The sequence below is a fragment of the Rhinatrema bivittatum genome, chromosome 4 (assembly GCF_901001135.1).
Source record: "Rhinatrema bivittatum chromosome 4, aRhiBiv1.1, whole genome shotgun sequence".
Taxonomy (NCBI): domain Eukaryota; kingdom Metazoa; phylum Chordata; class Amphibia; order Gymnophiona; family Rhinatrematidae; genus Rhinatrema; species Rhinatrema bivittatum.
This window is the reverse complement of record NC_042618.1, coordinates 347,052,594-347,078,870: the sequence shown is the minus strand read 5'-3', so window position 1 is coordinate 347,078,870 and position 26,277 is coordinate 347,052,594. Positions and strand designations below refer to the sequence as shown.

The 26,277-nt window shown below is 46.4% G+C and overlaps 1 protein-coding gene across 1 annotated transcript in view; it reads right to left on the bottom strand.

Annotated features, from left to right (window-relative positions):
• Positions 1 to 26,277, bottom strand: part of UTP18 (UTP18 small subunit processome component) — a 130,481-nt gene that overhangs the window by 87,506 nt on the left and 16,698 nt on the right. The window contains 4 exon segments of the mRNA XM_029600668.1: positions 1,156 to 1,281; positions 3,788 to 3,882; positions 4,476 to 4,534; positions 16,362 to 16,457. Of these exon segments, the coding sequence (XP_029456528.1) occupies positions 1,156 to 1,281; positions 3,788 to 3,882; positions 4,476 to 4,534; positions 16,362 to 16,457 (376 nt within the window).

Here is a 26,277-nt window from a genome sequence, read left to right as displayed (position 1 = left end):
GCACGGTGAGAATCGCACATGCAAGCACGCAAAAACTCAGACATGGCTAGGCCATGCGGCTGAAGAAACCAAGCCTGGAGGTGGGGCCTAGCCAAAGGCTGGTCAACCTGCTAAGCCTACGCCACCTCCACACCTCACTAAACTCCCCAGAGAAGAGAGAGGGAAGAAGGGAACGTCAACGACCACCAACGCCAGAGGGAAAACGACCTGGTAAGAAGGAATAGGGGACAAACGTCCCTAATCTCTCTACTTTTAAAAAAATTTTTTTACACAAGTTCAGCACTCCCTAGCTGAGAGCACGACTGAGTCTCCGGCTATTTGGGGGTGGGGGGGGGGGGGGGGGGGGGGAGAGAAGAGAACGAAAGCCTTCATTGCCAATTCTCCTCATCCTCCAACTGTTTTTTGTTTTTTTTTTAAGGTCCATGCCTGACTAAGTTGCCAGACTGAAGATGCTCAACTGAGGGATGGACCCACCGGTGTCAGTTCAGGAGCTTAAGCGGTACTTGCAACTTTTTCTTCCTTTTTAATACTATAAGTAATCCCCAGTAGAGAAACCCATGTCCACCATCTCCTGGAGACAGAATACTGGACTTGGGTAGACTGGCCTGCCTGAGTGCAGAGTAACCTAATATATAAGTTGTAAAATTTGCAGGTACTTCTCCCTACCACACACACTTTGCACCATTGCGAAGAGGGAAAGTACACACTGACTTTCCCTTTGAAAAGTTGCCTATGGGGGAAATAAGTACCCATAGACATCTGCACCTATGTTTTCTGTGGGTACTTTATGCTTTCAAAACTTTATATTGTGGCATACCCTGCCAGAGGCGCCTCCACTAAATGCAGATAAGAGTATGTGCATTGTATAACTATGTGTGAACTTAAAAACCAAGGGGAGAGTGGGTAGTTTTCAAAAAGCTATTTATCCATGTAAATGGTTTTAATAAACTGCTCTCTGTAGGACCACCTTACAAAGAGTTTGCAGTACATAGTTACAAAACTACACATTTCCTTCTCCATGCACTACAATAATGCATCCTCTTCTCTGTGCAAATATTTAAGCCATTTATTTTAACATCAAGAAACTGTGGTGAAAACAAGATTGGAATCTTGTTTTCACCACAGTTTTACAAAGCGAAGACAGAGGTCAATTACTTGAAAGAGAGATATGGACTGGTCCAGTCCAGCTGTCATGACAACTTGTGCAGAAGGATGGAACTGTACGGTTGTCAATCTTGCATCAGAAGGCCGTTCGTGATTAGCATTCAAGCAGTTCTTCATCTGACAACAAAAAGCACGGATATAGGTAAGAGCAATATATAAATCATATTTAAGAAAGTCATCCACATCTTCATATACATTCATACACACTATCAGCAACCATCATTTTTATTCACAATTTTCTGAGATTTTAATAATCTGATCTTCCATCCATCTGCTGACTTGGTGAATCACTGAGTGAGAATTAAGAATGCAATAAGATGCAAATATTTCATTTCTCTCATACTGGGCATCAGAAGACAATATTCCATCTCCTCCACTCTCCCCACCTCCACAAAAAAACACATATAGCCCCGTAAGGTTCTTGCATTTCTCTGTGCACTTTATTTACATAAATCCTGGTTACTGTAAAAAAGTTTCAGACATGGAGATATTTGCTAATACAAATAATGAAGTTTATATATAAATACAATAGGCTGAGACCATCAAATACATGTCCAACTCACATGTGCCCAACAGCACGCAAAGACACCTGGCACTGATGTAGATTCTTCTTATTCTGTGTCTAGAAGAAAAGATGCTTGCATTTTTGGAGCCTAACATCCTGAATCAAGAGTTCTAGGTGATACTAATCCTCTCTGTTCACTCTAGCCTCTTGTCTCCAGACCTTTGTTTAAAATCTCAGTTTAAATAGACTAAAACCCTGTATATAGGATAAACTAGGATATTCTTTTCCTTTGCTGTAGATCATTTCCTTTACTCAATATTATGAAAGCAAAATAGTTTGAGTTCAAGTGTTATTGGCTCAATAGAAATTCTCCCAAAATATTTTATTCTCATTAAACAAAGGACAATTGATTTTTTAAGTGCTAGCCCATTGGCCCACTGCAAGTGGGAGAGCCAGAATTGATTCCCAGAGCTGGATCCTGCTTCTCAGGCTGAGAACATCAGAGAGAGAATATTCACAGTTCCTGGGAGGGAGGAAGTCCCAGCCATCACACACTAGTGAACCTCCAAAAGGAGTCGCTTTGTTAGCGAAGCTAGATGAAGAATAAAATGAGGGGGAAAATGACCAGAGGCTCAGGGCACCGTAGCCCAAGATAGGCAGGGGCCATAAGAGTGCTGGGAGCCCCAGTGCCAGGTCATAAAAATAGTGACAGCTCATAAAAACTACAAAACAAAACTACAAAAAATATATAATACATGTAAAAATCAAGATAATGAACAAGTCAACCAACCTGAACAAGGCCACCTTCTTCCAACTGACACTTCACCACATTATAATCCTTGAAACATATTTCCATGAACAAGAAAGCCACAGTTCCAATTACAGACGTACCATAACCTAAACCCAGGATCCAACTCAGCAACAGATTCTTCAGAAGCACAGAAAGGTAGAAAGGTAAAAGATCCATGTTTTTTCTTTCACAGCTGTCACTAATGGATTAAATGGGGTTGTGGTGGAGGGATGGGGACAGATAGGGCATTCATTGGGGCCCCATACTGCTCATTAATATCTATGTGCAAACTGTAAATGAAAGTAGAGGGGACCATGGCCTGGGCATCTCCTAGGGCCCAAGGCACCTTTAACCTGTCCCTAATTACAACACACGGTACAAAATAATTAATGAACTGCCTAGGATATATTCCTAGTGATTTCTGTAGAAAATGTGGACACCTGAAAAATTAACTAACTGTATAAGGTAACAAGTAGTACAGACATAGTCTATTAAAAACCAATCTTTATTTGTACTATGGTCATGAATATAGAAAATGATTTTTATATAGAGAGAAACCTCAGAACTGGTAAACCTTGTTATTTTTTTACAATGGTTTTTTAAGACCAGTAAGTTCGATCATAGGTTTCTCATTGTCTCTCTTTTATATTTTTTCTTTAAAAAAATTTGTTTGTATTAATCTTATTTGACGTGATTTTCTTAATATTTAATAAAACTTAGCATATTGTGTTTGAAATGAACTTCCCCTGCGGTTTGTACTACCGTTGTTAGCACAGCCAATTATTTTCTTGCTTATTAATTTCTAGCATGATCGGCTCGTGTGCCACAGGTTAGCCTTGATGTATATTTTAACCCAAGTTTCTTCACTAGGAAAATTCTTTTGCTTTCTCACATTGCGAAATTTCTTTTGAAAACAATGTCCGTATCAACTTGAATGTACAGCCCGAGTTGAAACAGGCAAGATGGCTTTTGTAACTCTTTGCCTTAGACAAGGTGACATAGATTTGAAGACTTATTACTTTGCCTTTAACAATGTAGCACTGAATTTAAAGACTTGTTACAATCTGATGTGTTTTAAACAAGTCTGTGAAAATGTGGACACTTCAGAGGTTGCAATATCATTTTTTCTGTTAATCTCCAAAGTCACTTCCTCAGAAGTCAATGTAAAATAATGTGCAATATGCTATCAGAAAAACTGATTTTTACATCATGTGAAAACGTAAATATGTTCATATTTGAATATTTCAGGTTTTGAATCTTTCCTCAAAACCTGCAGAGACCAAGACTCACTGAATGCAGGCATTCCACTACGCAACTGATCAGCTCACCTGCAAAATATCTTTAGGCAAAGAACTGGAAGCAGTCAGCAAATTCCCAGTCTTACGCAATAAATCATCTCCATCCTCTTCCTCCTCACTTTCTTCTGAAATCAACAAACAGGTTGGGAATTAACGTCTGATGAAAGACAGAATCCCCTTAAAATAAGTTTGGGTTTTTTTGGGTTGTTTTTTTTTATATAGTATTCCTTGCCCTGCTATACGCAAAAACAAAAATTTACACAGCTTCAAATGTTAGACACTTTTTTTCATTCTTGGAACTAAGCTTGAAATAGAATTTTGTTCACGTGCCCTACTTCAATTTCAATTTAATAAAAATGTTCCGCACTTGTCACAAAAACTATTTCAAGGCAGACTACAATGGGGACATTCATTAAAAAAAAAAAAAAAAAAGCCATATAGAACAGTATTAAACACTAAAAGACAAAATATTATGACAATATATCTTCGTTGCTGCCTTCATAAGGTGGCAATAACTCAGTGTCATCTTTAATCCTGGAATACAACAGATGTCATTTCCTCATAAACAGCTCCAGGTTCAAACTCAAAGCCTGTAGATTATGCTGTCCATTTAGGCTATAATTTTTTTTCTTTTTTTTTTTTTTTTTTAAGTCAGTCAGTCTCTAAAGATTTCTTAACGAGGTTGATGTCTATTTCTCCTAATGAGGGCAGCACTTACCACTTTTCTTTTTCTTCCTCTCTGCCCACAATGGTGTACCCCCCATAGCTCTCTGAAATCTGAAAGAACAGGGGGGGGGGGGGGGGTAAACAAGAGTTAGACAATGACTCTTATTTCCAGAGCACCAATAAAGAAATATTATACTCTTATTGTAAATTCTAACAAAAGCTAAGAGCCTAACTTTCAAACCTATTTGCGGTACTGGATTTGCATGCATAAAGTGGACACTTGGACATTTTATAAACTGTGCAGCAGAAGAGGCCAAAATTAACATGTACTGACATTTATTTCCATGAGTTTTGCTATACCAGTAGATTGTGTCCCCATCAACAGATGGAGGCAGAGAGCACAGCTTTCTCCATCATGTCATCACTCCTACATACGTATGTAGAAAACACTATTATGTCTGTATAAAAACATTTAAAAAAATGCTTCATAAAACAATTACAATTTAATATTCACTAAGAAAGAATCCTCCTTAAACGACTTAACCTTAAGGGAAGCGGTAAAAGATGAGAACATGAAAATAAGGCAGAGAGAAGAAACTGTTTACGAATGATATGAGAAGTATTGCAGAGTATTCATGTGTCTCGTAGTGAACTGAAAGCACCAATCCCCCACTGTATACGGCCTAACTTCCTGGGTGGTTCCTGGACTGGTGTAGCATGATTCATGGCAAGAAAATGAAAAGGTAATAAAATGTCTTTTTCCATTTTAATCTGCTAAACCAGTCCATGTGGAAAGTACAAAAACCCTGCTACTTAGGGAAGGAGGGAAGTCACAGCCGCTTTAAGAACAGCAGCCCTGAAGGTGACCAATGAGATAGAAGAAAGGACTGAAGGAGACTCATGTCAACTCTTGCCCATGGGACCAGATCCAGGGTAGTTGCCATCAACTCTAGTAGTTGAAGATAGTCCCAAGCTCTGGGAGGATCTCTGAACAGATAGCTTCTTTGCCTGATCCACAAGATTGGCTACCCACGCCTTAGTCACAGAAACTCTTCCTATCTTTGTACTGAACTAAGCTCCCAGGTATTTGAGAGAGACTGAGATGAAAGGAGCTTGCTCTTTGCAAAATTGATCACCCAGCCCAAGTCTTCTAAAACTTTCCTGATATGCTCTGTCCTAATTAAGACCAAAATCCTAATTCTGTCTTTTCTTTGAAAGGCTGCTACCACCACCCATGACTTTGGCACTGAACTAAAAATGATGTTCTAGAACTCAGAAATGAAGCAATCTCTGACTAGCTTCCCAAATGGAAATATGAAAACTTCTGAAAGGTCCAGGATTGAAAGAAATTCATCCTGAACTGTTACTAAACACCAAATGAAGAGTCTACATCCTGATATGAGAAGAGCACAATTTACTCCCTTCAAATCAAGAATAGGCCTTAAAAAATAATCCTTATTTGAAAGCACAGAATAAATGGAATAATGTCTGACTGAAACCCTGGAGTCTTTGAAGAGTGAATTGAATCACCAACCTCTTGGCGGGGAGATACAAGGGAAAACCATGAAAGCATCGGAGATGCGAGTGGCAAATTCTAGAGCGTATTCAAACTGGATGACATTAAGACCACTGATCTGAGGTTTTGTGGGTCTATTCCTGATAAAACTGCTGCAGATGACTGCTTATTGGAATCAAAGAATGAACTTGCTGTGCCTTGCTAGGTTGCTCTACTGGTCCCAGAGGAGCCAGCGGCTCCAACAGAGGCTTTCTGCTCCCTCATAAGGGCAGATTTCTTCCCTTGAACTTAAATGACTCAAAGTTGGCCTTTTCCCTGGCTTGTATTTTCTTGCATCATGAAACTGCCCATTGCCTCTGTTGGTGCGATAAAAGGACTCTCCCTTGTCCTCATTGAATGTCTGTGGCTTAAAACCTCCTAGGTTTCTAACTGTTCCAGATGCTCTCAAACAATTTCCCTTTAAAAGGAAGTGTGCTCAAAAAGAAAATTAGGTTCTTACCTTTTGCTAATTTTCGTTCCTGTAGTACTGAGGATCAGTCCAGACTCCTGGGTTTTGCCCCCCCTCTAGCAGATTGAGACAGAAGTTTACCAACAAAAACTCCGCCTATAACTAGGCTGGTGCCACCTACAGTCTGGCAGTATTACTTAATGTCAAAGCAGCAGGACAACCCGCAACATAGAATCCATAGAACGCTTAAAATTACCTCAAAACTATGCAAACGAAGCATAACTCCACCCAACTGGGTACCGAACTCGAGGTAACTAACAATAATTCTTCCTGATTGTGCTACCACGCACACAGACCACACATCCTCTCCCGGCAGAAAATCCCAACACTGGGCGGGACTCTGGACTGATCCTCGGTACTACAGGAACGAAAATTAGCAAAAGGTAAGAACCTAATTTTCTTTTCCCTGTACGTACCAGGATCAGTCCAGACTCCTGGGATGTACCAGAGCTTACCTTACTTAGGGTGGGAGCCAGAGAGGCCTGCTCTAAGCACCCCTTCTCCAAACCCCGACGCCCCTGGTGCTTTCACATTCAAACGATAGTGCCGGACAAAAGTGTGGACCGATTTCCAGGTGGCCGCCCTACAGATCTCCTCTGTAGGAATATGATGGCATTCCGCCCAGGAAGCAACCTGGGCGCGAGTAGAGTGGGCTCGGAGCCCCGCGGGCAACGACCTCCCCTGTAACAGATACGCCGACCGAATGGTTTCTTTCAACCACCGAGCAATCGTAGTCTTAGAGGCCGCCTTACCCCGCCTTGCACCACCATAGAGCACGAATAGGTGGTCGGATTCCCTGAAGGCATTGGTGACCTCCAAATAATGTAGCAGTGCGCATCGCACATCCAGCTTACGAAGATCCTTAGCCATAGGATCCGAAGACTGCACCTGTCCAAAAGACGGCAACTCTACCGTCTGATTCACATGGAACGAGGAAACCTCCTTAGGTAAAAAAGACGGTACCATCCGCAACGAGATTCCCGAATCTGAAATCCGTAAAAAGGGTTCTCGACACGACAGAGCCTGAAGCTCTGAAATCCGTCGTGCCGATACCATGGCCACCAAGAATACCACTTTGAGTTAAATCCTTGAGCGTGACCCTGCGAAGGGGCTCAAAAGGTGCCGCACACAATGCTTTAAGGACAACATTCAAATTCCAAGATGGACAAGGCTGTCGAAACGGGGGCCGCAAATGCCTTGCCCCCCGAAGAAAACGCACTACATCTGGATGCGCTGCTACCGAGGTACCATGAACTAGACCTCGCAAAGAACCTAACGCCGCTACCTGTACCCTCAAGGAACTATAAGACAGACCCTTGGACAAACCTTCTTGGAGAAACAGAAGTATGTCCGGAATAGCCGCGCGGGTAGGCACCACGCTGTGCTCCAGACATCAAGACTCAAACACTCTCCACACACGCACATACGACATGGACATAGACTTCTTTCGGGAACGCAAAAGTGTAGACACCACTGTCTCCGCGTACCCCTTAGATCTCAACCGCTGCCTCTCAAAAGCCATGCCGCTAGACAAAAGCGATGCACCAGGTCGAAACAAACGGGCCCCTGGTGCAGGAGATCCGGAAAATACGGGAATCGAAGCAGCTCCTCGACTGCTAGATTCAGTAAATCCGCGAACCACGGCCTCCTTGGCCATTCTGGGGCAACGATGATCACGTCTGCCGGGTGCTTTTCTATCCGACGCAGCACCCGTCCTATGAGAGGCCACGGAGGGAACACATAGAGCAACACATCCGGCCACGGCACCACCAGCGCGTCTACTCCCTCCGCCGTCTCCCGCCGGCGAGCAAAAAACCGGGGAGCTTTCGCATTCTTGAACGAAGCCATCAGGTCTACCGCTGGCATGCCCCACCGAGTGCAGATGAGTCGGAATGCTTCCCCCGCGAGCTCCCACTCTCCGGGATCCAACCAGTGGCGACTGAGAAAATCCGCCTGGACGTTCTCTACACCGGCTATGTGGGAGGCCACAATACTGCTCAGGTGGGCCTCCGCCCATATCATCAACAACCGAGCTTCGTCCGCCACCGGCTGACTTTTGGTTCCCCCCTGTCGATTGATGTAAGCTACCGTGGTCGCATTGTCCGACAGAACCCTGACCGGCCGACCACGGAGAAGTGGAAGGAACTTCAGAGCCAGCCGCACCGCTCGAGTTTCCAACCGATTGATGGACCACGACGCCTCCCGAGCAGACCAAGTCCCTTGAACTGCCTGCCCGAGACAGACCGCTCCCCAACCGAGCAGACTGGCGTCCGTGGTAACCACCGTCCACGATGAAGTCTCCAACGAAACCCCGCGACTCAAATTGGTCTGGCAGAGCCACCACGGCAAGCTGTCTCTGGCTTCCTGGGTCAATGGCAAGCCAAGGAAGTATTCATAGAAACATAGAAGTGACAGCAGAAGAAGACCAAACGGCCCATCCAGTCTGCCCAGCAAGCTTTCACACCTAATTGTTTTCATACTTATCTGTTACTCTGACCGCTGAAGTCAGGGCCCTTATTGGTAACTTTTTGATTCCACTTCCCTTCCACCCCCACCATTGATGTAGAGAGCAGTGCTGAAGCTGCATCTAAGTGAAGTATCTAGCTAATTGGTTTGGGGGTAGCAACCGCCGTAATAAGCAAGCTACTCCCATGCTTGTTTATCCTGCCTGTGCAATTCAATCCTTGTTGGTTGTCTGAATATATATCCTCTTTACATCATTCCCTCCGCCGTTTAAAGCAGTGAACTGTGCTGGATATGTATTCCAAGTGAAGTATCAGGCTTAATTGATTCAGGGTAGTAACCGCCATAATAAGCAAGCTACTCCCATGCTTGTTTATCCTGCCTGTGCAATTCATTCCTTGTTGGTTGTCTGAATATAAATTGTCTTTTCTTCATTCTCCCTGCCGTTGAAGCAGAGAGCTATGCTGGATATGCATTGAAAATGAAGTATCAGGCTTATTTGGTTTGGGGTAGTAACCGCCGTAACAAGCAAGCTACTCCCCTGCATTTTTTTTTGAGGATGCAAATCTTTTTTTCCACATTTCCTCTTGCCTTTGAAGCATAGAGCAATGTTGGAGCCACCTTAACTGTGTATGTTTATTGAATAAGGATATTAATCTCCAGGTAGTAGCCGTCTTTCCTGCAAGTATTCCTCCGAGATTGGGCTCCAGCGGGAGAGCAACGCTGACTGCAACGGACGCATATGAGCGAACGCCCAAGGGATCAACTCCAGCGTGGAGTTCATAGAGCCCAATACCTGTAAGTAATCCCATACTATTGGCAGCGGTCTGCGTAACAACCTTCGAATCTGAGCTTGCAACTTCAATATTCGATCCTGCGTGAGCGACACCGTGCCCCGACACGTGTCGAATAAGGCTCCCAAATATTCCAGGGATTGAGACGGAATGAGATGGCTTTTGGCTACATTGACCACCCAGCCCAGCGAGCGTAACAGTTGTAGCACTCGCTGAATCGCCAGATGACAAAGTTCTCTCGACCTGGCCCGAATCAGCCAATCGTCAAAGTATGGATGCACCAACAGCCCCTCTTGGCAGAGTCTCGCTGCCACCACCACCATAATCTTGGTGAACGTGCGCGAAGCCGTTGCCAGACCAAAGGGCAACGCCTGAAACTGGTAATGCGGCCCCATTACCGCAAACCGGAGAAACCGTTTGTGCTCCTGCCGAATGCCAATGTGAAGGTATGCCTCCGTGAGATCCAGAGAGGCCAGAAACTCCCCCTTCCTCACAGACGCAATTACGGACCGCAACGTTTACATCCGAAACCGCGGAATCCTTAGACACTTGTTGACACTCTTCAGGTCGAGAATGGGACGAAACGTTCCCTCCTTCTTGGGTACTACAAAATAAATGGAATAACGGCCCTCTCGGAGCTCGTCGGGAGGGACCGGCACTATGGCCCCGAGATCGCGTAGCCGAGCCAGAGTCGCCCGCACCGCTCGACGTTTTTCTGAAAAACCGCAAGGGGACACCAGGAAACATCGAGACAGGCGGTTCGAAAAATCTAACGCGTAGCCGTGTCTTATCACCTCTAGTACCCACTGATCCGACGTGATTCTGGTCCATTCCTTGTAAAACCGGCTCCCAGACACAACTGCTCACTGGGGGGCCGGCCCCAATCCAGTCTAGTGCGGGAACAGTGGCCATTTTGTTTTTAGAGCTGGGCGCTCCTAGGCAGCCAAATGAGGATTCAGATAGCGGTTTTTCTCCTTCCCCACCGGTTAACCCCCCCGGGCCAGGGGGCAACACCAGGGGACCTTCCTGCCATTCCTCACTCGGGACCTCCACCCCCCAGCCTTTTTTCAGCAGATTTTGTGCTTCTTTTGCACAATGCTTATTTGGCCAGTTTGGAACAGCGCCAGGATGCATCTTCAGGCCCCCCCTCCTCCTAAGGTGATTAGATTGACAGATTCTCTGCAGTCCGCGGCAGTTCCTCAGGGGTCCTCCTGAGTGAGGGTGGTCCCCCGATCCAGATCCTTCTCCCCAGAGTGCTCTGGGGCCGGACCAGGACCAGGACAATCTTGAGTTCTCACATGCACATGGAAGGGGATGACCCTAGGGTCTTACGCCTGTTTTAGGGATGAATTTGATCCTCTCATCCCCCATGTCCAGAGTTGGATATTGAGGCTCCACAGGATCTACCTGGCACCAGTACGGGGGCCCCAAAAGGGGACCCCATCCTTGCCAGAATGCGTCCACCAGCAAAAACATTTCCGTTTCATCTTATGCTCCTTCAACTGCGATCCAGAGACGGGGATTCGCCAGAGTCTAGTCAGAGTAGGAAGGGCTATGGACAAGCTCTATCCTCTCCTGGAGGAATTGCTAGAACTCAGTGTCCCCAAGGTAGACGCGTCAGTAATGGCGGACACAAAAAGGACTACCATCCCAGTCATGGATGGAGCCACCCTCCGAGACCTCCAGGATCGGAAGCTCGAAGTCTACCTCAAAATGATTTTTGAGGAATCAGCCTTGGGGATAAGAGCTACAGTGTGCAGCTCTTTAATGCAGCGCGCAGGTCTCAGATGGGTCCAACAGCTGCTCAGTGCTCAAGACCTGCCACAAGAGGAAGCGCCATTGGCGGAATGCCTAGAGGCGGTAATAGCTTATGGAGCGGATGCACTATATGACTTACCATTGATCTGGCCTGGATGCGGAGCATCAGCAGTCTCTGCCAGGCGTCTCCTCTGGCTCCATAACTGGTCAGCTGATTCTTCGTCTAAGACTCAGCTGGGATCTCTCCCCTTCAAAGGCAAATTACTGTTTGGTGAGAATCTTGAACAACTCATCAAATCCCTGGGAGAGAACAAGGTGCATAAGCTGCCGGAGGATCGTCCTCGGACTTCCAGGACGTTCAATTCTACTAGAAGCCGATTCCGGGGTCAGCAGCGTTTGACAGTCAAGACCTCTCAAAGACCTCCTTCCTCATGGTCGCAGTCCTGGTCTCATTCCATTCGCGGTCAAAGACCAGCTCAAGACAGCCTCCCTCAGGGGACCTCTTCCAAGTCTTCCCAATGAAGAATTGTTGGCCCACTCTTCGACCCCCAGGATGGGGGGGGGGGTCTCTCCCTGTTCTACGAGGAGTGGGTCAAAATTACCTCAGACTGATGGGTTCTGGATATTCTACAGCACATCTACGCTTTAGAATTTGCTTGACCCCTAAGGCACAGGTTTCTCTTCTCTCCCTGCGGCCCAGTTAAGAAACAACATGTAGTACGTCAGACGCTCGACCGGCTCATGGACTTAAGTGCCATCCTCCCGGTGCCCCCAAAGGAGCAAGAGTTAGGCTATTATTCCGTCTACTTCGTCATCCCCAAAAAGGAAGACTCCTTCTGTCCAATCCTGGATCTCAAGATGGTCAACAGGGCCCTCAGGATCCCACATTTCAGGTTGGAGACGCTACGCTCCATAATAGCGGCGGTACACCGCAGAGAATTCCTAGCCTCCTTGGACTTGACAGAGGCTTAACTCCACTCTCCCATCCTCAAGGAACATCAACACTTCCTGCGCTCCAAAATCCTCTGTCAGCATTTTCAATTTCAGGCCCTAACCTTCGGCCTAGCGACCCCTCCCCGCACCTTCACCAAGGTCATGGTGGTGGTGGTGGCAGCAGCAGCCCTACGGAGGGAGGGGATTCTAGTCCACCCCTACCTGACTGGCTCATTTAAGCGAAGTCCCTGGACCTTTGCCAGCGGTGGTCGACAGAGTCTTGCAGCTTCTCCACTCTCTCGGATGGGTTGTCAATTTTGATTAGAACAGCCTTACTCCCTCTCAGACGCTCAACTACTTAGGAGCAAGGTTTGATACCAATTTGGGCAAAGTCTTCCTGCATCAGGACTGTGCTCGGTCACTTATCTCTCAGGTACAGTGCTTCTGTTGCCTCTCACTCCCCACAGCATGGGACTATCTCCAAGTCCTGGGCTTGATGGCTTCAACTATAGATTTGGTTCCTTAGGCCTTTGCGCATGTGTGTCCTTTGCAGAGGGCGTTACTCTCCCACTGGAAGCCAACGTCTCAAGAGTTCCAAGTACTCCTTCCGCTGCCGGAAGTTGCCAAGGACAGCCTGAGCTGGTGGCTCAGTCTGGATCACTTGCCGCAGGGAGTGGACTTGGAGATCCCACAGTGGGTGATCACCATCATGGATGCCAGCCTCTCCAGATAGGGAGCTGTGTCTCAAACGCAGTTGGCACAGGGATGATGGACTTCAGTGCAAGTGACGTGGACGATCATTCGTCTCGAAACCAGAGCGGTTCGTCTTGCTTTGAAGTGTTTTTTCCCCCTAGTTCATCGCCAAGCCATAAGGATACTCGCTGTCGTCAACGCCACTACGGTAGCGTACATAAACCGTCAAGGAGGAACAAAGATGCCATGTCTCTCAGGAGACGGACAAGTTAATGGCGTGGGTGGCACTGCACCTCTCCCGCCTGGTGGCGTTCCACATAGCAGGAGTGGACAATGTCCAAGCGGATTTCTTAAGCTGTCAACACATAGATCCTAGAGAATGGGAACTCTGAGAAAGCAGTGGCTCTCCTCTTCGCCCGATGGGGGGGGGGGACTCCCCATCTTGATCTGATGGCCACTCAAAAGAACGCGAAGGCTCCGCGCTTCTTCAGTCACAGAAGGGAGCACAGCGCGGAAGGAGTGGATGCCCTAGTCCTCCCATGGCCGCGAAACCTAATTTATGTGTTCCTGCCATGGCCCCTGGTGGGAAAAGTGCTTCGAAAAATAGAGATTCACCAAGGTCCTGTAATTCCAGTGGCGCCGGAATGGCCTCGAAGACCGTGATTTGCAGACCTAGACAACCTTGCGGTGGATGGACCTCTCCGCCTGGGACATCTTCCCAACCCTTCTGCGTCAGGGTCCTGTATTTTTCGACTGAGCAGATCGCTTCTGTCTTGCAGCCTTTTTTTTTTTTTTTTTGAGAGGCGCAGGTTGAGGAGACAGGGCTACCCGGAGGCTATTTCGACCCTCCTGAAGGCTAGGAAAACTTCCACTTCCACCTCCTATGTGCGGGTGTGGAAAGTCTTTGAGGCTTGGTGTGAATCCACAGGTGTATCTCCAAGTCACGCTTCATTAGTCCAGATATTATCCTTCTTACAGCGAGGCCTGGAGAAGGGATTGGCATACAATTCCCTGAGGGTTCAGGTGGCAGCCCTTGGTTCCCTCGTCCGTCACCTGGATGGAGCTCCTCTTTCGTCACATCCTGATATAGTCCGGTTTCTAAAGGAGTTCGGACTCTAGGTGGTCCTCCTTTCGAGCCGCTGAGAAGAGCTACCCTCAAGTACCTCACTCTGAAGACAGTTTTCCTGGTGTCCATCTGTTCTGCCCGCCAGATCTCGGAGCTTTAAGCTTTGTCGTGCAGGGAGCCTTCCCTCCGTTTCACAGATTCGGGAATATCCTTGAGCGCAGTTCCATCTTTCCCGCCAAAGGTAGTCTTGGCCTTTCATTTGAATCAATCGGTGGAACTACCATCCTTCCCTGACGAGGATCCCAGAGAACTTAGACGGCTCGATGTCAAGCGCGTCCTAATTCGATATCTGGAGGTTACGAATGAATTCCGCCTATCGGACCATCTCTTTGTCCTGTGGAGCGGACCCAAAAGGGGGAACAAGGCTTCTAAAACCACAATTGCTCGCTAGTTAAAGGAAGCAATCTCTTCAGCGTACGTTGGTACTGGTCGGCCATCTCCAGAGAGCATCAAGGCTCATTCGCTCCATGCTCAAGCAGCTTCCTGGGCAGAAAGCCAGGCAGTCTCGCCGCAGGACATATGCAGAGCAGCTACCTGGAAATCGTTGCACACCTTTGCACGTCACTATTGCTTAAATCCCCAATCACCGGGTTTTGGCTCCTTTGGCGCTCAGGTCATTCGAGCAGGGCTATTCAGAGTCCACCCTACGTAGGGAAACTTTGGTACATCCCACTGTCTGGACTGATCCGGGTACGTACAGAGAAAAGAAAATTATTCCTTACCTGCTAATTTTCGTTCTGTAGTACCGCGGATCATTCCAGATGCCCACCCTAAAAGTAGATATGGGTTTTGGGATAGTCTACACAGTACTTTTGAATATCAGCTCAAATGATTAACAGTATGAGGACTGTGTGTATTGCCAATGGTTCCTTTTGCAAGTTTGCTCTCACTACAATTTCTAATCAAAACATTCTTGTACATAGTTACAGTTTGAGGTTGGTTTACTTGATCCATTCCGTGGTTTCTTCTTGCTTTGATACACTCAATACTGAAGGGACCCAGAGGGCGCTCCAGGCTGTATGAGAGCACCCTTCAAGCTTTTCTCTGACTCCATCTGCTGGAAGGGAGACACAACCCACTGTCTGGACTGATCCATGGTACTACAGGAACGAAAATTAGCAGGTAAGGAGTAATTTTCTTATGTCACTGCAAGGGTATATATACTGTGATGTCAGTTTTGATCCGTCTCCATCTGTTGGTGGAAGTGATTAACCCACTGGTTCTGGATTCATCTGTCTAGATGCTAACAAAAGTAAAATATTATTCATAAAAAAAAAAAATATCAAATGATTGACAAATAAAATGGACAAAATACAGACCATAATATTAAACTAACAGCAGCTGCTCTGCTAATGGTCATACTTCTCACAATTCCTCTAACTGTACTAAGATAGGAAAGGTAATTTTCAAAGCCATTTCTGCAGATGAAAGAGTGCTTCGCCTGCAGAGATGGGCTGTTTGAAATTGTCATCCCTTTTTGCTGGTAAAGTCACATACATAATGTGACCACAAACAAAACTTTACCCGCAGAGAGTGGAGGCGTTCATGGTGGGGCAATGTCAGGTAGGGGTTTGCACTCGCGCACATACTTTTACATTTTCTAAAGATAACAAAGTAAATGACAGCAAAAAAAAAAAAAAGAAAAAAAGAAGGATACATGGCCCATCCAGTCTGCCCAGCAAGGATTTTTAGCGCTGTCAATGCCACCCCATGCAAGTTACTCCCCTGCCTTTTTTTTGGGTTAAGGTTTTAACTGCAGCTTCGTGCACATTAATCCCAGTACTTTATTACCCCTAGGGATCCTTTGTGTTTATATCATACTTTTCTGAATTCCAGTACAATGTACCTACATAACTTTTCCCAGAAAAAAAAGCTACTTGCACAACTTAGCATGTGTAAATATGCACAGACTGTTTTCCTGGGATAATTTTCAAAGTAAGAGTACGTGCATACTTCCCTCACTGATGCAAAATCATGTACCCACAGACTTTGCATCAATGAGGGAAGTTACAAAATTATCACCTAAATGAAGTATCTGATACTGCAAGAGTGTTTTAAGAGAATGAATGTAATTCTTTCCCAGGAGTGGTGAAGACTGGGAGGGGAAGGGACTAACAGCTGACAAGTCATAAGCATAGATTACATACTGCTCTTGAAGTCTTTGCTGAAGTTTTTCTCTGGAAAGTTTCTTCTCCGCATCACTTTTCATAAAATCCTTTCGAAAGCGGTGGGTCATATCAACTCTAACAAAACAAAAGCTTCCATTTAATTTGAACACACGACAAAACAAATAAAATACAATAAAGTCAGTCATGCATGCCATAGGCCCACCATTGAACTTTCAGAAGTACCCTAAGTTATTTGAAATAGGAAATTTCTTACAGGTGATTGAGACTCCTCAACTGAGCCTTGGAGTTTCAATGTGCAGAAGAAATAATGGTGCACAGAAGAGGGCTTTAGGTTCAATAGGAACTGGAGAACCTTTTGGGGTGATCTATGTGGGCAAGATGAGCTCTACCTGGTGCTGACAATCAAAAAGGAGAGCATGGGAGAAAGCTGATAGTCACTCAGGAATGCATGGCTCAGAACAGCATATCTACAAAAGATACCATTATAAAAGGGAAGATGTGGAAACAGTAGAGGTCATCCAGGTGCATTTACCTAAACCGATATATAGTATGAATGATTCCAAGTTATCTGAATCAACTGCTAGTAAGCAGGTTGTAGAAAAAAATAAAAATACATAAAAAGGTGTCTACATGAATACCAGAAGCCTAAAAAGCAAGACTGAAGAATTTGGGGGGTTTTTCAAGTTTTTATATTCCACAAAATTTCAGACAAGCACATGATTCTAGATGAAGATACTGACATCACAGGTATGTCATACACCTGATGAGAAAAAAAAAAAGAGCAATGAATGGGAAACCGATACCAGGGTATAAATTATAGCGAAATGATAGTGAAATAAGAGCAGAAGTGGTTGTAGCATGTTACTATATGTTAAGGCTTCCACAGAATCAAGTAGGATACAGATTAACAAGAGGTAACTGCCCTCTGGAATCTCTACAGATAGAAAATTCAATGCCTAACAGGAAGTAGTATAGCAATGGGGGCTTACTACTGCCCACCTGATCAATCAAGATGGTAAAACAGATTGTGAAATGCTAACAGATTACACAAGCTACTAAACACTGAAACAATAATAATGAGAGATTTCAATTACCCCAGTATTGACTGGGTGAATCTCTCATCAGGGCATGTCAAGAAAGTTAAGTTTCTAGACCACCATAAATGGAACAACTGGTCCCAGAATCAATAATGGAGCAGAAGTGGGGGCTACTTTAGCTCTTGCTTTCACTGGAAGGCAAGATCTGGTAATAAGGGATAATGGTGGTGAAGCTACTTGGTAATAGTGATAATAATGAAATCAAATTTAAGATAATCATTGGAGGAAAAAATAATAAATAAAACGACAGCAACAACATTACATTTAAAAAGAAAGACTATGATCAGAGCCCCTGGTATCCTATGGCAGATTTTTCAAGATTCTGCGGCAGATTTTTCAAAACTTTGCAGCAATTATGTGGCAATTTTGCATATATTTGAAGTTACATTTTTTTTTTACTTTATAAAAATAAAGTCATTTTCTAACATTTGTGTGTTCCGTTAATTTATTTGGTTCTTTATTAGAGGAAAAGGATCTTAATGATTCAGACTGGGGAGGAAGGACAGGAAAGAATCTGGGAATGGGATCTCAGAGAAGAGGTAGAGAGACCTAAGGGATAGAGGGCAGAGGCCCAGAGGGAGAGGGAGGAGAGGATGGGGGATTCAGGGAGGATAAGGAAAAGAAAGAGGAAAGGAGGGAAGAGGTATCAGGAATGGAGGAGGGATGGGAAGGTAGGAAATATTGGGAATATGGGTGGAAGAGAAGGAAGATCAGGATAAAGAAAAGAGGAAGGACTAAGGCTGGAAGTCGTAAGATTGGAGTGGGGGTGGAGAAAAACCACAGCCTCCAAACATCCACATTCCCTCTTTTCCTTATCCTCCCCTTCCAAAGCCCCTTTGATCCCCTCACATTCCAATACCCCCTCCAGTCTCCTCACTTCACTTGCACCCAAAGGAATCCCCTCATTCATGCTCCACATTCACTTCAATCTGCTCTCCATTTCCTCTCGCACTTTCACAAAGTCACTCTCTCCCATCCCACAATCCCCTGGTCACTCCCCTCTGATTTCTCACTCTTCCACCCAGTCCCAAGATCCTCTCACTCACAGTCCCTCATTTATTTTATCCTGGTATTCCTTCATATCCTCCCCCATTCCATCTGTCACTTTCTCCCCTCATTCTTTCCCATTCCCCTGTGATCCCCTTGTCAACCTGGTTCCCTTTCTTTCCCCATGATCCTCTCACAAACCCCTGGTGCACTCACTGCCCCCTTCTCTCCTGTCAAGAAAAAGGACGATAATAAAAGTCTTGCAGTGATTCCTCCTCCCCTGCCAGGGCTCTTAGCTGCGTGCTTTCAACCATATGTTTCAAAACGCAACATTCAGGTCCCAGCAGGGGAAGAACACAAGCTCAAGGTGCTGCAAGGATGCTGTCGTCCTCCTCCTGTATACCGACAAGAGGATGTGTGAGGGGATCTGGGGGGGTAGGGCAAGGGCAGAAGGCAAAGACTGCGCCATATTACCCCAATATTGACTGGGAAAATATAACATCAGGACATGCTGAAGAGATAAAGTTCCTGGATGGAATTTTAATGAGAAATTGGTTCATGAACAGACAAGAAAGGGAGCAATTTTAGATCTAATTCTCTGTGGAGCACAGGATTTAAGAACATAAGAACATAAGAAAATGCCATACTGGGTCAGACCAAGGGTCCATCAAGCCCACCATCCTGTTTCCAACAGTGGCCAATCCAGGCCATAAGAACCTGGCAAGTACCCAAAAACTAAGTCTATTCCATGTAACCATTGCTAATGGCAGTGGCTATTCTCTAAGTGAACTTAATAGCAGGTAATGGACTTCTCCTCCAAGAACTTATCCAATTCTTTTTTAAACACAGCTATACTAACTGCACGAACCACATTCTCTGGCAACAAATTCCAGAGTTTAATTGTGCGTTGAGTAAAAAAGAACTTTCTCCAATTAGTTTTAAATGTGCCCCATGCTAACTTCATGGAGTGTCCCCTAGTCTTTCTACTATCCGAAAGAGTAAATAACCGATTCACATCTACCCGTTCTAGACCTCTCATGATTTTAAACACCTCTATCATATCCCGCCTCAGTCGGTACCAGTGGTGGGGCTGCTTGGCAATAGTGATCATAATATGATCAAATTTGAATTAATGACTGGAAGGGGGACAGTAAGCAAAATCCACAGCTCTAGCGCTAAACTTTTAAAAGGGAAACTTTGATAAAATGAGAAAAATTGTTAGAAAAAAAAAATCTAAGGAGCAGCTATAAAGGTAAAATGTGTGCAAGAGACGTGGACGTTGTTAAAATACCATCCTAGAAGCACAGTCCAGATGCATTCCACACATTAAGAAAGGTGGAAGGAAGGCAAAACGATTACCAGCATGGTTAAAAAGTGAGGTGAAAGAGGCTATTTTAGCTAAAAGATTTCATTCAAAAATTGGAAGAAGGATCCAACAGAAGAAAATAGGATAAAGCATAAGTGTTGGCAAGTTAAATGTAAGACACTCATAAGACAGGCTAAGATAGAATTTGAAAAGATGTTGGCCATAGAGGCAAAACTCACAGTAAAAACTTTTTAAAATATATCCAAAGCAGAAAGCCTACGAGGGAGTCAGTTGGACAGTTAAGATGATTGAGGGATTAGAGGTACACTTAGAGAAGATAAGGCCATCACGGAAAGATTAAACAATTTCTTTGCTTCGGTGTTTACTGAAGAGAATGTTGGGGAGATACCAGTTATGGAAAAGGTTTTCATGGGTAATGATTCAGATGGACTGAACCAAGCCACGGTGAACCTAGAAGATGTGGTAGGCCCGCCTGACAAACTGAAGAAGTGTAGTAAATCACCTGGACCAGATGGTATACACCCCAGGATGCTGAAGGAACTAAAAAAATGAAATTACTGATCTATTGGTTAAAATTTGTAACCTATCATTAAAATCATCCATTGTACCTGAAGACTGGAGAGTGGCCAATGTAACCCCAATATTTAAAAAGAGCTCCAGGAAAGATCCAGGAAACTACAGGCTAGTTAGCTGGATTTCAGTGCCAGGAAAAATAGTGGAAAGTGTTTTAAGGATCAAAATCACAGAACATATAGATGGTTCTGTGATTTAATGGTTTAATGGAACAAAGTCAGCATGGCTTTACCCAAGGAAAATCTTGCCTCACAAATCTGCTTCACTTTTGTGAAGGGGTTAATGAACATGTAGATATAGGTGAACAGATGGATCTAGTTTATTTGGATTTTCAGAAGGCATTTGACAAAGTTCCTCATGAAAGACTTCTAAGAAAAGTAAAAAGTCATGGGATAGGTGGTGATGTTCCTTCGTGGATTACAAACTGATTAAAAGACAGGAAACAGAGAGTGGGATTCAATGGACAATTTTCTTAGTGGAGGGGGGTGGGCAGTGGAGTGCCTTAGGGATCTATACTGGGACCTGTGCTTTTCAATATATTTATAAATGACCCGGAAAGGAATACGATGAGTGAGGTAATCAAATTTACAGATGATACAAAATTATTCAGAGTAGTTAAATCACAAGCAGATTTTAATAAATTGCAGGAGGACCTTGAGACTGGAAAATTGGATAGCCAAATGGCAAATGAAATTTAATGTGGATAAGCGGAAGGTGATGCATATAGGGAAAAATAAAGGAAATTTTTCGTTCCTGTAGTACCACGGATCAGTCCAAACAGTGGGTTGAGCCTCCTGTCCAGCAGATAGAGACAGAGAAAAACTGAAAGAGTATCCTATATCAGGACAGAGCCTACCCTGCATCCCTTCAGTATAAATGTTATCAAAGCAGATAAATATAAAGATAACCAGCATAAGATCAATCAAGCAACAAGTAACTGATAATCTGAACAATTCAAAACTCTGTAAATAACCGCTCTTACATTTATATCCAGATCCATTTAACAGATGCTTCCGGTGCCTTAAAGTTCTGATAGGAAGCAGAGAGATCCAAGAAACTGTAAAGAAAAGAGCTTCGAGCGGATGGAGCAGACAGTGCATGGCAGGAAGTCTGGACTGATCAGTGGTACTACAGGAATGAAAATTAGCAGGTAAGAACCAATTTTCCTTTCCCTGTATGTACCCGGATCAGTCCAGACAGTGGAATGTACCAAGGCTTCCCTAAACAGGGTGGGACCGAGACAGTCCTGCTCGAAGCACTTGCTGTCCCCGAAGGAGCCAAATGCAATGTGCACATTGCACACTGCACATTGCACATCGAGGCGATAATGACGAGTAAAAGCATGTAGAGACTTCAAGCAGCTGCTCTGCAGATTTCCTACGGAGAGACCGACTGACTCTCCGCCCAAGAAGTAGCCTATGAACGCAAAGAGTGGGCCTTTAAGCCCTCCAGAACCGTCCAGCCAAAACAGATATACGCCTACGCAATTGCCTCCTTTAACCAACGAGCGATCATAGCCTTAGAAGCCTTGTTTCCTCTATTTGGGCCACTCCATAAGACAAAGATGATCAGAGACTCGAAAGTTGTTTGTAACCTGTAAGTATCGCAGTAAAACATTTGACATCGAGGCACGAGGTCACCACCAGATGTGTTCACAATGTCCTCAGAAGAAAAAGCAGGGAGTTCCACCGACTGAGGTGAAAGGAAGACACAACCTTCGGCAAGAATGACGGAACAGTCTTGAGGGAGCTCGGACACCCTCCTGGCGGAGCAAATAGAGACGAGAAAAACTGTCTTAAGGGTTAGATCCTTAAGCATGTCCCGCCAAAGGGGTTCAAAGGGTGCCTCGCAAATAACTCAAAGCACCAGGTTAAGGCTCCACGAGGGGCAAGTAGCCCAGACGGGTGGATTCAAATGTTTTGCCCCCTTGAAGAATCGAACGACATCCAGATGAGCCACCATTGACTGCGTAACCATCGATGCTGCTTAAGAGAGAGACTAGAGAGCGGAAACCTGCACCAGTAAGGAGTTGAAAGACAAACCCTTGGAAAGACCATTCTGGAGAAAGGAGAGGACCTGAGATACCGGAGCTTTGCGTGCCAGCACTCCGAACTTGGCACACACATTCTCAAAGACTCTCCAAACCCGGACGTAAGCGAGAGAGGTAGAAGGCTTACGGGCCCGCAACAGAGTGGATATAACTTCTTCCTTATATCCCTTCTATCTTAGTTGCCGCCGTTCAAAAGCCAGGCCGCTAGAAAAAAGCGATCCGTCTGATCGAAAAATACAGGAGCCTGTCGGAGAAGGCGTGGAAGATGGCAGAGGCGAAGAGGACCATCCGTCGCTAGGTTCACCAGATCTGCGTACCACGGTCTGCGGGGCCACGAGAATTACAGGTCCCCGATAAAAGTTCTATTCTTCTGAGCACCTTTCCCACCAGAGGCCAAGGAGGAAACACGAATAGGAGAACGTCGTGAGGCCAGGGAAGAACCAGGGCATCCACTCCTTCCGAGCAGTGCTCCTTTCTGCGGCTGAAGAATCTGGGGTGCGTTGGCATTGTTCAGAGTAGCCATCAAATCTAAGTGGGGGGGAACCCCACCTGCAGACGATCAGATCCATCGCTCCGGACAGCTCCCACTCTCCAGGATCTAGACACTGATGACTGAGGAAGTCAGCTTGAACATTCTCCTTCCCTGCAATGTGGGAAGCTGCTAAGCGATCCAGGTGACGCTCTGCGCAGGCGAACAGCTTGCTGGCTTCCAGAGCCACCAGGTGACTTCTGGTGCCCCCCAGCCGATTGATATAGGCTACCGTGGTGGCATTGTCCGACAGCGCTTGCACCGCCTTGCGAAGGATCATAGGGAGAAAGACCTTGAGTGTCGGACGGACCGCTCGGACCTCCAGGCGATTGATGTGCCAGCAGGACTGGTCTGGGGACCAATATCCCTGTGTAGACTGGTGTTTGACAGACTGCTCCCCAAACTGAGAGGCTGGCGTCTGTCATAACAATGATCCACTGAGGAGTCTGTAGAGGCATCCCCTTCGGGAGGTGAGCGAGCGAGAGCCACATTGCATGTCAGCGATGGTAAAGTCGGAGAGCGGGAGGAGCATCCGAAACTGTTCCTACACCAGCTTCCAGCGGGACAGCAAAGCTTTCTGTAATGGACGCATATGCGCAAAAGCCCAAGGAACCAGGTCGATAGTGGAAGCCATGGACCCCAGGACCTGAAGGTAATCCCAGGCTGTGGGTAGCAAGAGAAAACTGCGCACTTGATCCATAAGTTTGATTGCCCGAGCGTCCGGCAGGAACACCTTGCCGACCCGGGTATCGAAGCATGCTCCCAGGAATTCCAGGACCTGGGAGGGCTGGAGATTGCTTTTGGAAAAGTTGACTATCAACCCGAGGGAGGTTAGGAAAGCCAAGACCCTGTCAACCGCCAACTTGCAGAGAGTCTCCGACTTTGCCTGAATGAGCCAATCGTCCAGGTAAGGATGGACTAGAACTCCTTCCCGGCAGAGAGCAGCCACTACCACCACTATGACCTTGGTAAAAGTGCGTGGTGCAGTGGCGAGGCTGAATGGGAGCACCCGGAACTGTAAGTGTTGTACCAGAATGTTGAACCTGAGATACTTCTGATGGTCTTGGTGTATTGGGATATGCAGGTAAGCCTCCATTAAGTCAAGCGAGGCCAGATATTCGCCTGAGCGAACCGCCGCTATCACCACCCTCAGGGTCTCCATTCGAAAATGGGGAACCTTGAGGGCCCGGTTGACTCTATTGAGATCCAAGATTGGATGGAAGGAACTGTCCTTTTTGGGAATGACGAAGAAGATGGAATACTGGCCGGAGCATCGTTCCTCCTCCGGGACTGGGACTATGGCGCCGAGCTCTTGTAGCCTGCCAAGCGTCTAACAGACCGCTGGCTGCTTCCGGCTTCTGCAGAGAGAGATTATGTAAAGAACCGGCAGGTCCCGAGCAAACTCTAATGCGTAACCTCTCTCTACCACCTCTAGGACCCACTGTTCTGTCGTAATTTTGACCCATTCCTCGAGAAACAGGGACAGATGTCCACCTAAGTTTGGAACTGAGGAATGGGCCGGCCGTATTTCATTGGGGAGAGGGCTTTGTGGTCAAGTGTTGCGGGTTACCATCTTGGAAGGAACGACAGCCATGAAAGGAATGAGACCAGGACTGGGATCTGGATGAGGTACCTCTTGGGAAGGATCCCCACGCTTTGCTATTATACCGACGCTGACCTCTAAAGCGAGAGCATGAAGGAAAGAAGGACTTAGACTGTTTTGGGCAGTCCTCCGGCAGCGTATAAATTTTGTTCTCTCCTAGGGATTTAATAAGCTGTTCTAGGTCCTCACCAAAAAGCAACTTACCCTTGAAGGGAAGTGCGCCCAACTGCGACTTGGAGGAGAAATCCGCAAACCAACCGCTCAGCCAGAGGAAGCGTCTGGCCAACACTGCTGAAACCATAGCCCTGCCCTGCACACGGAACAAATCGTATAGGGCATCAGCCCCATACGTGACTGCCGCCTCCAGCCGTTATGCTTGCCTCGACTCTGCAGACGGGAGGTCCTGGATGCTGAGCAATTGTTGAACCCACCTGAGGCTTGCCCGCGGCATGAGACTGCTGCAGATTGTCGCCCGGACTCCTAAGGCCAAGACTTCAAAGATGTGCTTGAGATAAAGCTCGAGTTTGAGGTCTTGAATATCTTTCAACGCTGTGGCTCCCACCACCAGGATGGTGGTGTGTTTGGTGACAGCGGAGACGGAAGCGTCCACATTGGGAACTTTAAGCATCTCTAGACATTGATCAAGGAGGGGATAGAGCTTGTCCATCGCCCTACCCACTCGGAGCCTCGCCTTGGGAGACTCCCATTCCCAGAGGAGCAGCTGTCTGTGCATAGGATGGAACGGGAACGTACGTGGGGGAGCCCTAAGTCCAGCCAGGACCAGGTCCACGTTAGCTGGCATAGAGGCCGCAGCGGTATCCTCAGGTGGCACTTCAATTCACAGCTCATCCAAAATAAAGGGAATGAGTGGATCCAGCTCTTCCCTTTGGAACAAACGGAGAACACGCGGATCGTCACCCTCGAGAGGAGGATCCAGAAGCAGTAAATCAGAGTCTGGATCAGGATCAGGGACCGCAGGAGGTTGAGGGTGCTGGGACTCCCAGCACCACCCAGACCCTGATGGAGGCCTGTCCATCTGGATCAGCAGGGGGCTGCGGAGGCGGCACCCGAGGGATTTTTGCTGGTGGGGGGGGGGGGGGGGGGGGGACGACACCTGGGAAGGGATCATCCTCTTTCTGTAGGCTAGCCAGATACGATTTATGCATTAAAAGCACAAAATCTGCTGAAAACGGAGGCCTAGACATCCTGGGTAGGTGGGGAAGAGGGGGTAAGGAGATAGGGTCAGGGATCCCCTCCGGGGAGGATATGGGACTTAAATCTGGAGGAGAAATAGTAAAAATCGGGCTCTCCCCCTTCCTTTAGCCCCAAATCCATAGTGAAAGCTGCCCCCAAAATGGCCACCGTTCACGCGGTTTTTCGAGAAGGGAACGGCCTGGTCACACGCCGAGGAGCCCAACCCCGGGCCACCGGTCTCATCGCTACCGCTGAGGGACCCTCCCCGCCCGCAGGCACCCGGAACAAATCCCATCGCGAGAGAGCCACGAGGCAGGCTCCCCGCAGGCTAGGCAAACAGAAGAACGCGGCATGATCAAAGAAGCTGCCACGGAGAAGGAGATCAGCTGAGCTGGGCTGCAACAGTAAGCGAAAGCAGGCGAATGAACCCTGCACGCTACCTTCCCTGAAGCAGAGCAGGAGGAAAATAAGCTCGTCTTGCCTGTCAAATTGTGTTTTTAGTTTTTGAGTAATTGCAGGGGAATTAAGCTTCCCTGCTAGGCAACCCGAGGTACTGAGCGTCTCAGGATCAAAG